This window comes from Accipiter gentilis, chromosome 10, assembly GCF_929443795.1.
Source record: "Accipiter gentilis chromosome 10, bAccGen1.1, whole genome shotgun sequence".
NCBI lineage: Eukaryota > Metazoa > Chordata > Aves > Accipitriformes > Accipitridae > Astur > Astur gentilis.
Genome location: NC_064889.1, coordinates 3,509,176 through 3,521,790, shown reverse-complemented (window position 1 = coordinate 3,521,790; position 12,615 = coordinate 3,509,176). Strand labels below are relative to the sequence as shown.

The window sequence follows — 12,615 nt, the reverse complement described above, 5'->3', positions numbered from 1 at the left end:
AGGCCTCCATACCGCAGGACTGCTGCCAGTCACTTCATGCCTGGAGGAGGAGGCAGGACCTTCATCCCACCTTCAGCAAGAGACCGAGGGGGGATGAGGGGGAAACCGGTGTCACGAGGGAGCTCGGAGCATCAGGCAAGGCGGTGAGGATGAGGCACGTCCAAGGCAAGGTGGGAATAAGTTTGTGGTCAACGGGCATGGCTGGAGAGCAGCATCCCCGCAGCACGGCTCAAGCAGGGACCGATAACCCCAGGCTGAGCTTAAATGGGCTTCTGAGCCCACGGGCAAGGTGCGGGGGTCCCTAGTTGAGCCTGCCCAGGCCATTTAATTCCCCCAGGGTGGTAGGAGGCCAGACTCGAGGTGAGGGTCTCTACCTGGCAGCTCCACCACCACCACCTCCAACCCAGCAAAACCCACTTCTCCAGCGGCCGCTGCTCCTGGAGCTCAACCCTCTGGGACCTGGATAGAGCCCTTACTACGTCAATGGGAACTGTATATTTATTTATGACGCTCTCTCGCCTTATAAAATGCGTTTTGCTGGGTGCTCTCCCACCACTGGGTGGCAGTGGGCACACACGCACACCCGTGCACACGCACGCGTGTGCCCCCCACGCCGGGGCTGCCTCCATCCTCACCGCCCCTTCGGAGACCTGTGCCGGGTACCGATGTCGTGGTGGCCCCACATCACATCACATCCCTGGGTGAACGTTGTCATCACTCCACGCTTCGTCCCCGCTGGGGATGTGGGGAGCGGGTGGCTTCAGCCTGGCCGCATCCTGCTCTCAGGAGAAGAACATCCTCCCCAAAACGCAGGCAGAAACGGCAAATTTGAGACCAAAAGTGTCTCTTACCTCCATACCCTGGAGGCAGCAGCAATGTAGGTCTTGTCTCGACCCTGGAACAAGGGGTGCTTGGTTGGGGCACCCCCCGTTTGCAGGGCAGCACCCCCCCAAAAGAGCCCCAGGCCTCCCAGAGCCATCGGGTCCAGCTGAGCCTGCCGAAATGCAGTCATGCCAGAGGAGCCCTGGAGGTACTTGTAAGACAAGGGATGACATGCTTGATGGGACTTCTTAATTAGATCTCGCTAAACCAAAATGTACCGGGGCTCCCCTGGCAGAACAACGTCAGACAAAACATTAATCACGCTCCAAATAAATAATTAAAATGCTGAGGCTCTTAGAAAGGGGAAAAAAAAAAAAAAAAAAAAAAAAAAAAAAAAAAAAAAAACAACAGGAAAAAAAAAAGACGTCAGCGCCAGCCCATAATAAGGAGCACTGCTGCTGAGTCTGACCATGCCCTGGTCTCAGACAGGAGTGGAACTGTGTCCACAAGGCCACCTGAGCCAGGTGGGACTCAACATGTTCATCAAAATCTGTGCCCAAAGTCCCAAGAGGTGTCAGGAGGACGTTTGGAACCTCATAACCTTATACCCGGAGTTGTGGGATTACATCCCTATCTCAGCTTTACATTAAAGCACATCTTTCCACAACTAGCACCCATCGACTCAAACGATAGATTAAAAAAATTATTTCCCCACTGGTTGGCTCATGCAGAGCCCCAGGATGTCATCCATGGTTCACCTCTGGGACATCGTCCTCAGTCACTTTTGGGATGCTGGACGATGCCCGGATCTCAGGCTCTGGCACGTGCCTGATGCAGCACGGGAAAATCTGTTCACCCAGCACTTAGGAAACACTTTGGGGAGAAACTAACAACAAAAAGGCTTGAAAAAAGAAAGCTCTCCCTCCCCATCCCCTCTTAGCCAGAGCAGAGATGATTACTCAGTGTAAGCAACACAGAGCTTAAATTATGCATGCAGCCGTTGCCATCAAAGAACATGATTGAGACGGAGCCGGTCCTGTCCCTCTCGGCTCCCCGGCCACGCAGGCAGGATGGTGGGAAGGCTCCTTAGGACCACCAGAGGCCAAAGCCTCTGGTGCAAGTTTGGGGGGGGGGGGGGGGAGAAAATGAAAAAAGAAGGACGGGGGGCTGCAGAGTGATGTTTTCCCCTGCCTGGCCATCAAAGCCATGTGGGTACCAGGCTTCAGAAATAAATGTCACCTGGGTTCTGCTTTCTTATCTTTCCTACAATGTATTTATTAAAAAGAAAGCTATATTTAGTAAAAAGCAAAGCCAGGGCTGTGGTGGGATGGAGCTGCTCCCCTTGCTCCATCGATGAGCCCACAGTTGATGATGGTTTTAATGCAATAATCATATTTTTAGCTCTGCTTTTCCTCCCTGTAAGGTTGCGATGCTGCGGGGAAATGGGATGTTTTCCACCAAGGGATTGGGCAACCCCATGCCCCTTGGATGTGGCCACCAAGAGATGATGCTGCTCACCCAGAAGCTGATGGGCACCCATAAAGCCTCACTGATGGGCAGCATCCTTGGCCTTCCTCCTCCTCCTCCCAGCCCTTTCCCAACACACCACCTGGGTACAAAGCTTGCTGGGAATGAAGGACTCCACCAAAACCCTGTTTACTACATTAATATTTGCTGGTAATGAAGCTAGCTAGCACTTAGAGCTCCAATCAAATTAGGAAAGCTATAATGAACAAGAAGTGGTGCATTAATTCATTAGCAGGGAATTACGCTAAATTATCTCAGCAAATACGGCAAAACTTTAATTTACCAGCGGTGTTTTCAAATAGCTTTTGCTCCTTTGTCTCCATTTACACCGCGGCACATTTTTTCTAGCAGCAAAAACACGAGAAGTGAATTAACACTAGTTCCTTGGGGAAATGCTTTTGTCTCTGATGGGAATAAATACCTGCAATAGAGACCAGAAATGTTCCTCTTTGGCTTCTTCTCCAGGTCTGCACAGGGAAAATGGATATTATTTACAATAAACAACTTCAGTGCTTAGGAAACACTGTTGCAAAGGTCACTGCCTGTAAAAGCTCCACCAGCAGCATCTCAGGGCTTAGAATAACATTCTGCTTTGCCGATCATCACAGATAGGGAAAAAGGAGGAATAAAAAATGTGTAGCGATTTCCTTGAACATGTGCAGGCAGGGCATTAATAATGTACATCGTTGGGAAATTAGCCCTGTTACTCAGCTGTCAGTTTGTACATGCTTAATGCATAAATTTGGGCAGCAAAGTTTAATGGCTTCTTTAATGTCTGGATGCAGAGGGCTGAGAAAGGACACAACTCACATCATGTCATGTCCTCAGCCTGACGTGACTCAGGAAATAAATCCCCGGAGCCTTCGCATCCAAGCACATCACGTCTGGGCTGGTGCAAGAGCCAGCCCCACGTAACGTCAGTGATGGAAAAACCCTTCTCACAGGTGCCCTCTCCCCAAACCTCTTAGCTTTAAAAAGAAAAAAAAAATAGAAGATAACTTTTAGAAACACCAGCAGGTATTTTTCCTGCTTTTTTTCAGTATGAGGAATATTTCTTTATTTTTAATGAACTTCCCATGTGTTCACAGGACTCCAGTTGCTGCTGATGCAGGGACACCTCTGCAGTAGGAGAGCATGGCTAAAGGCCCTGAGTTGGGGTCATAGTGCAGCTAAAAAAGCAGGGTGAGATCCAGAAGACATTTGGAGCAGAAATAGGATCCTTGGGACATCAGGGAGCTTATTCACAGGGGTAAAACAAGGGTGGAAAGGAGACCCTTGCACCACGGGGCATGGGTGCCTGCAGCCTCCTATTTAAATGTCCAGGTCTGCAGCGATAACACATGCAGCATTTAAGGCAAGAGGATTCTTGGCTTGGGGGGCTGGGAAGGCAATAAATAAGGCTGGGAAGACCTTGGGCTGGGCAGATGTACCTCCTTGTGGCTGCAGGGCTCCACAAACACGGCTTGCTTTGTGTTTAACTGCAAGGCAGACAGCTCAGGGATAACAGGGGAGGCTCCTTCCTTTTGAAACTGGAAAATAAACCCCTGAAATGACAGCCCGGCTGCAGCAACCTGGAGGTTTCAATCAGATTTGGAAGTTTTGGTTGCCTTTTTTTTTTTTTTTTTTTTTGTTAAGCTACCTACCTTACAGACCAGGAATCCTTTGCAGAAAGGTCCCTTCTGCTATAGGACGGATGACAGTGCCATGGAAGGGACAGTCCCACGGGATGAAGTGAAGCACTTCAAGTCTTGCCATGTCAAATACTCTGCTTAAAAATAAACTGCAACTCCTTGAGTTGGAGGATGAGGGTGAACTACAGTGAGAAAGAATGATGTCTGTCTATGCAAACTCTTTGGTTGCTGTAACAAGCCATTAAGGCATGACTAAAATGAACATTTCCTCCTTTCCCTTCAATTTTCCCTTTCCCTGGTTGCTGCTGCATCCCCAAGGAGCTTGCCTCCAACCTGCCCGCAGATGCCGCAGAGGTGCAAAAAGCTCGTGCACCCTTCCCTGGTTGTCCACGTGCCTGTGTTCGGGCTGGTCCAGGGCTGCTGGCATCTCTCCAAGATCAATCCCACGGGGATATGGCCAAGCAACCCATCAAGGCACAGGCAACAGGACCACCAAATCCACCCAGACTCCCTGCAGGCTTGCAAAAGCAAGTTGCTACAAGCCCCAACTCACTTCTTGGGAAAGCTTTCCGGTAATTATTTGACCTTATCATCAACTGTTCTTGCTGTCTGATACCAGATGGGCTATGACCAGAGAGGAACAGGGCAGAGCAGCTTCTGCTGTGCAGAAGGGAGATGAGCGTTGATGTTCACACCACTTCCACGGGACAGTGCAAATTCGCAAGTGAACATACCAAGCAGCTCACTTTTACCCTGAAATTCCTGTAAGTACCACTTGATTGTTCTCCTACATGGTAAATTATTTTTCTTTTAATTAATTGCCTTGAAGGCCACTTATGGGGCCTATCACCAACATCTCCGTATAACAGGGCACTTACAGCAAGCTGGAGACACACATGAATAACCACGATGCACCCTTGTTCGCATTATTAATTCCCACAAATTGATTGTTCTGCCAGCATCTTACAGCTTCCTAATTAAGTCTTTACTCAGATGCTCACATGTGCAAGGGAAACGAATGCTAATAAAGTCCAGAAGCAGCAGTTTTGGGACTGAGGTTGATGGGGATCACAGGTGGGTTGGGCATCACCACCAGCACATGCCACGCACTTTCTCTCTTCATCAAGCAATTGCACAGGGCTATGGTAAACCAGACAAGAGAAATGGACCTGCAATGTCACCTACTACAGCTCCAGCAAGAGGTGTCGGTACCTTCGGGGACAGCGGAGCAGCACCTGGCACTGCCCAGCTCTTAAGAGCATCCAGTAACAAATTCCTGCCTGGTCCCTTAATCAGGTAAACACTCTGTCATCCCCCATGAGACACCTTTCCCTCCCCAGCTCCTTAATCCACCTACAGCAATCCCAGCCTTGGGAGCCTTAGCTCAGGGCTGGGTTTCTGGGAGCCATTTCTCCACCGAGCCCTTTTCCTCAGCACTCCTATTAGGGTTTTTTCCTGGTAAATAGGGGGGGGGGGGGGGGGAATATTGGTTTGGGATAAATAATTTATTAAAGAATTCACAGCTGTTTTAAATTATAAAACTAAAATCCACCAACATGCTGGCTATCACAGGGGAAACCAACAGCATTATAAGCAAGAGTAGCTGATGTGCAACCTCCCCCAGGGCTGTGAAGGGGAGGAGAGCAGCTCCCAGCACAAGTCATTCCTACTAAAGACAGGCTTCAAAAGATGATCTGAGCACAGGCTGAGGGATTAATGCTAATAGGATCAGAGCCAACAGGGCTCAGAGCCCAAAAAATCAGGCTCTTCTGCCCACACAAAGCCCAGCCGCTTTAGGTACTGCCAGTATCATGGGCACAGGTCAAAAGGGAAAGAGGGTTCAGGCTTTGGGCATGGGTTACCCACCAGCTCACTAATAAAGGTTTCTGTCCATCACAGCTAAAGGGGTAACTCAAGAAGGCATTTCCAACAATAAACAAATTGAATGTATGGGTCAACAAGCAACATGTGCAGCCCCATACTTGGCACAGCTAGGAGCAATCCCTTTCCCCACTGGCATCAGCCCAGCAGCTCCTCGAGCGCTCCCTGCACACAGCATTTCTGGCAGAGCACCATAGCAAAGGAGGACTTCCATGCCATAACTCAAAAAACCCAATCGGATTTCCTTACCATTTTCTAGCCTGGATGCTGAAGCCCTTAGAGAGGAGAAGTCCCATGGTAATAGCTGCCTCCTTATAGCCTGCACCAGAGGAGGTCATAAGTCCACAGCTTGAATTAAGAGGAAATAACCACAAAGCTTGGGTTTTTTATTAAACTCCTCATGGGTCTGGGCAGGAAGGTGGTTCTGGCAGCACCTGCCCAGCATGAGACTGGGCTTTCACAGCTGGAAGAGCTTGCAGGAGAGATGGGACACCCAGAGGAACACAGGTCTCCATCAAAGCCCTATGGCACAGGGCAACAGTAGCAGGTACCACCCAGTGACAAATGTCTTCGGAAGGTGGGAAGAAAGTGCCTTTATAGACTAACAAAGAGCCTTAAAACAGCTGGTTAGAAAAGGACCACACACATGGCACCACCTGTAAAGGACAACCTCCAGCTCCCACCCAGAGGGCATGGCTGGATCTCCAAAACCATTTTGGAAGGGTAGCATCACAGCCCAGCCACACATTCAGACCAGCCTCACAGTGCATGCCACCCTGTCAAGGTAAAAATTAAGAAAAAAAGAGGGGGGGTTAATCTTCTGTAACTCCTTCAGGAAGGAGCTTGTGCATAAAACATGAAGGCTGACAGCCTGATCTGGAAAGATTTCAGCCAAAAAGCTTACACGGCTGCCTCATTTTTCCACCTGATTATTTCAGCTCAGCTGCTTAATTCATTGAAAACAGAAGCAGGAAACATTCCCTCTAAGCACATCATCCCTGGGCTTTCAAAACAAGCTTGTCTGGGGAAGGGATTCCTGCTCCACACCCTGCAGAGCCCGTGGACCCAAGTGCCAAGCTGATTTCTCAGTGTTAGGGAAGGCTCATTTGCAGAGCTGTAGCTGCACCCAGGCTTTGTTGGAGTACATCGAAAGGAGAATCAGCATCACTAGATTGCAGCCTAATGGTTAGGGGATTGCAGCCCAAGAGCTTCAGGGCAGAAGTGCTGTTTCCAGCCTTCAGCTGCCAAATTTAGGCAATGCCTTTAACAGCAGCAGTTCTCAGAAGGCGCTAGCAGAAGCAAAGGACCAAACATCCAAGAACTGAGGCTGCTGGCATTGCTCCGAGTCAGCCTTGCTGCTTTGCCCCTTTTTACTCTATCCAGGGCCAAAAGCAGTTTCCTCAGCTCAGAAAAGGCTGTTGCAAGCATCGGGTCATTGACTCCTCCTAGGATATAGGAAGCAAGAACACGAGGCATGAAGTCATTCAGACCAGAAGGATGGAGTCAACAGGCTTGGGGATTCTCCCCGCTAAGCCCACAAGGGTCACCAGCACTAACCAAGGCACATTTACACTTCAAGGAATCCGACGCCATCACTGTGCTCACCCAGGAGCACAGAGTCCCATGTTACATAAAACAAGGCGATTAGTTCACCCAATCGATTAGTTCGCCCAATGCAGAGCTACAACCTTTATACCGGGTAGCACCTCAAAGCGCATGGCCTTCCACCATGGGTTAACAAAACCCTGCAGCCTCCAGGTTGGACTGGAGGTGACCACTGCTCCCTGGGGCACGTGGTACACAGCCCAGGGTAAGCAAACCACTTTTGAGAAGTATTTGTTAGTCAAGCTCCTAAGTGCAACTGGTGTACAACTCGCATTAGGAGCGGAGACACCAAAAGCTCATACCCAGCTTGAATTCCACCAGGCAGAAGACGTCTCAAGCCTTCAGCAGCCTAAGCCAAGAGGTCAGGATAGGCCTATGCTGTATAGGAGGAACAAGCCACAGAGCAAGGAGAGCAATTTAACAGAGCTTTAAGGCCTGTCTTGTGCATATTGACTCCGTTTAAGTGTGACGAGTACTCCTGTGCCCTATAGCACAGCTCTTCCAGCACAGCAGGAACAGAATCCCCAAGGCTGCTGAAAGGAGACTTAATGATAATCTAGGCAGACCTACTGGCTGAGGGCTTCCCCCACCTTTATATTTAAAAAAACTTATCTGTTTAGAGCAGGTGGACCAGTAGATTTCCCCATTTGTCCCCTTTCTCTTAATTACAAAGTCACCAGTTCCACCTCCCCATCCAGCCATTGCTCCCTGCTCTCCATGCAGCTGAGACCATACCAACTAGAAGCAAGACCCATCTTCAGCCCTCAGCCATCTCTAACACCAAGTTTTTCCCAGTTCTTCCAGCGGCAGAAGCCACACTCAACCCCAGCACCCACAAAAGTCACAGAGTTAGAGCTACTGTTGTGTCCTTCAAGAGGTAGTGCCTCCTCACCGAGGCTGCAACAACTCACACCAGCAAGCCCAAGACAGAGCTGCTGTTATCACATCCTCCAGTATCAGCCCTGCTAAGGAGGAGCAAACAGGACTTCTAGAGTCAAGAATCCATTTAGCAACTGTTAGCAGCATCAATTCTTCCCTCTGTTGCCTGAAAATAGGAGCCATACCTCGTTTGCAGCCAGCGTTTAGGATTCCTCGCTGTCAGGCACAGCGTTGCATGAAGCATACAACATACAGGGAGCCTCAACAGCAGCGCTGGACATTTGAAAAGTCCTCCTGCAAAGAGGTACCTTCCATCTCCGAGTGCTGTGGTTTGGGAGATGCTCTCAGGCAGCAACAGCTCTCTCTACATCTTTGGTCCCACCACTGGGTCATGGTGGCTTCCCAAGAGCTTGTGGCCACCCCGGGAGATGGCTTACCTGAAGGATGGTGTATGAGAACAACCCCAACTCCCATCCAAGCAGACCAGAGCAAAGGCTGACTGCTGTCCCTCCTCCCCACCGAGGACGCAAGGGGAGGACAGAAACGTTTCTCTTTATTAGGGCTAGGAGTTACAACGACACTCCAGGAGGGCAGCTACATTTTCTGAACACAAGAAACAGTCCAAGAGCAGTTAAGCTCAGCACAGTGGCTGCTGTGAGCATGGCAACTTGGACCAGCGTAGGAAGTCCTTCAGCAGCACCTGGAAGAGACAAGAGCCAATTACTACATATTTAATGGCTTTCCACTGTCTGTCAGTGGGTGAACTTGCAGGTAGCTTTGGGAAGAAGTCCCCCAGACTCTCTTTTGGTGATTATACTAGAAAGTCCCTGTCCAGGTGTGAAATCATGGGGGATTCATGACTAGATAAACCTGGAGTCACCTTCAATTGAGACCTGAAGACACAGTCAAACAAATGGCAAAAAACCACCACATACCAGGTGAGGTCTTCCCTGCTGGTGCAAGGCCTCCTGAGGAACTCCACAATCCCTGAGCCGAATCAAGGATTAGTAGTGGTCCAACTGAGACTTCAGCCTCTGCTGCCTTTGAGAACCCACCTAAGAGGAGATGACATGAATGACTTCACACAGGGGAGGTGGTAATTCCTGCTTAGTCTGGATTTCAGGGCTTACAGAAAGATGGATCCTGCAAGAGCAGCTTTCTAGTAGTTTTAAATATGAGGACACACAGATACAGTTACTTGCCCAAGGACATTGGAGAAGAGCTGGGTTTGTCCTTAAGATGGTATGCATTTGCTAAAAATATTCCAGCATCTTGGCCATCCCAACCTGGAGGGTCACCCTGCCTTGGGGGTACATTTTGGACACACAGAGCCCTACCTTGCTTGGAAGAGATATCTCTCTTCAAGCGCCTCCTTGGCCACCTGGCCGGAGGGTTAATTCTCCAGGAGTATCCTCCGTACAGCGGACAGTTGCCAGTCTCACAGCAGCTGCAGATGTCTCCAGTACCCTCCACAGGAGCCCAGCTGAAACAGAATTACCTGTAAGCCCTCTTCTCCAGGCTGGTCCCCTCCCTACGTGCACCAGCTACTCACAGGCTGCTGGCTTTGTTGAAGGAACAGGCCTTGTTCAATGGATTTGGGGCTTGGTCAGCTGGGGAGACCTTCAGGTGGCAGGTGATATAGATCTGGAAGGGAAAATTAAACCGACATCCAAGGTTAAATTTGTTCACACGGAACAGCACAGCTTCTGAACACACTGAGGGAGGAGGGCTGGGCACCGCATCTCACCAAGTTTCTGTCATCTCCTGCAAACTTGAAGGCATCAACCACAAACTGCAGCGTTTCCTGCCTCGGCCTTGGAGAGATGAAGGCTGAAGTGGTGTCATCTGATCTCCCATCCACCAAGCACCTGGACAAGAGTCAGAAGTCAGGGACATCCCAGCCAGCTACAGCAGTACCACCCAGAGAGCACTGCACCCCTTACCCGCTGAGGTCAATCAAGGCATATCGGGGAGAGGAGCTCCTGTCTGGACTCAGAGTAGCAACACAGTCATCCACGAAGAGCCTTAGAGGTACATGGCCCCCAGAAACAACATCAGCCTGGAGGTGCAGGCTTTCCCCCAGCTGGAAGCCATTGGACAGTCTCTCAGTGCCCCAGTCATCTGGAAGGTAGAGTCAAGGTTACAGGTCAATTTGGAGAGAAGCACATTGCCCTCCCTCGCACACAGGACCTCTTAACGGAACAGCAACCTCACGTTTAAGTTCTGCAGGATTTGATTTTAGCCCCGGTTATAGCTCTGTTTGGGCTCTCCGCACGTGGCCAAGAGCTGGCAGGAGCAGGGACCCGAGGGAAACAGGGCTGCACCCACCATTCATGAGGCGTAGGGAGAACATCAGCCTCTCCTCCACTAACAGGGTAGAGCGGAAGGGAGCCCATGTGGGCCAGATGGCATTACTGCTGACGTTGCTCTTCCTAAACGGAAGATATGCATGTTAACTAAGATGCCAGCATCACCTCAGGTCCATAGGAGCAAAGACACAGCCCCCATTTGCTCACCTGGGATAGTGACACTCAATAGGAACCACAGCTGCATTGGTCCTTACGATGACTGGATTCCCAGAAGGGGTAGGTTTGTAGGACAAACTTGTTTTATAGATCAAGGAGTCTGGGGTTATCTAGAAAGGACATGTGGGAGAGCTGATAAGTCAGTAAAACAAACTAGTCAACTAGAAGCTCAGCATCATTGGGTACCCAGCACTGACTGTGCTAGGACACACAGGTCCATCAGCTGTAAAGGCACAGGCTGTCCTCCACGTTCCCAAGCCAGTACCTATAGGATGCCACAAAGCTTTGTACTAGCATGCAAACACAGGAGAACAAGGGTGCCAGCCCTGCAGGAGGTCAGTCTCAAGGACTTCAGCACTCTGGCAAGTACCCACATCAGGTGGGCAGGGGCTGTAGGACAGTAGGTCTGCAAACCTGCTGCCCCCAGATTAACTGGGGCACACCAGCTCCAGGCAGCCCTTCTCCTCTCCTGCTGAGAAGGTCAGCAAGCCCCTTTCCCTAATTCCCCTGTGACAGACACTGCAGTTTCAAGTTATGCCCAGTTCCCTCATAGACTCATGCATCCAGTTGGATCCGAGTCATAAAACCACTACAAGCCTTGCTTGCTGTTGAGCGCGCACCTCATCTAGGGCTTGAGGATGGTATCCATACTCTGAAAACTAGCTCTGCTATGGTCATACCATCCCTCACCAGAGATACTGCTACCAGATGACACCCTCCTCACCCAAACCCTGACATCACCTTTACCAGGTCATTTCTAGGACCGAGACCTTTGCCAAGATGAATTCGACAGCATCACAGCCCATTACTCTTTAGCAGTTAAGCTGTCCACAATAACTCTCATTTACCCACCCAGTGCTGGCCAAAGCCCAGCAAAGGTCCGTTCCCTACGCAGCATTACCAGGGATGGAGCAGCCCCTCACCCCAGCATCCCACCTCACCTGCATGGTGCTGCCACACTCATGCAGCCCAGCCACAAAGGTCACCGTGCTCTCAGCAGCGTTCTGGGCGACAGGCAGGCAGGCATCCGAGCCCAGGCTCAGGTCCGCAGCCCTGACCAGGCGCCCTGTGCCAAAAAGGTCCCTGTGCACCGTGACCACCATCTGCGCCTCTTGGCACTGCACGGCCACTGGGTGCAGCGGGGCAGCAGCCTGGAGCTGGGAGATGTCCACCCATGCCCAGGGAGGGGAGAAGGAAGGCACACGGGGCCAGCTCCAAGAGGAATCGCCCCGGACCCTCAAGACCCCTGAGTCCCTTTGAGGGAAAGCCCAGGGGCTGTAAGATGCCGCTTCAGCCAGCGCCCAACATAAGAGAGCAAGCCCCATGCTGCCTCCAGACCCCATCCTGACTCCAGGAAAAGTAGCTCATAGAGGAGATGCTGCTCAGGAGCCTTTTATACCAGCACTCCCAGCAGCCCAGCCCAGCCCAGCCCCACACCTGGGGGCTGCAGGCAGGCCCCCACCCAGCCAGGAACAGCCCAGGGCAATGGGAACCAGCTGGGACCATCCCTCCCTCTCAGGGCATGGAGGGTGATTTCCCTGGACTTGCCACTGGGAATTGCCCTGGAGCAGTTTGTCCTGTGTCCCTCCATCTTGCCTGTTCGGGCAAGCTGCTGCCACCTCAGTGGCCAGCTGGCCACAAGCCCTCTGCCCGTGTCCTTCTCGCTATATGAGGTGGAGCCAATGTTGACCACCAACTTGGCAAGGGCTTGGTCAGAGTCCCACAAGCATTTCTCCTCTGGTCTC

The 12,615-nt window shown here is 51.0% G+C and overlaps 1 protein-coding gene across 1 annotated transcript; it reads right to left on the bottom strand.

The window, feature by feature from the left end:
- Positions 1-8,914: 8,914 nt before the first annotated feature.
- On the bottom strand, positions 8,915-12,213 carry LOC126043693 (zona pellucida sperm-binding protein 3-like). Its single transcript, XM_049812479.1, has 9 exons — positions 11,812-12,213; positions 10,862-10,980; positions 10,674-10,777; positions 10,289-10,466; positions 10,093-10,213; positions 9,898-9,989; positions 9,683-9,828; positions 9,281-9,400; positions 8,915-9,045 (listed from the first exon to the last, which is right to left on the bottom strand). The coding sequence occupies exons 1-9, from the start codon at positions 12,211-12,213 to the stop codon at positions 8,915-8,917; spliced, it is 1,413 nt and encodes a 470-aa protein (XP_049668436.1).
- Between the last annotated feature and the right edge of the window lie 402 nt (positions 12,214-12,615).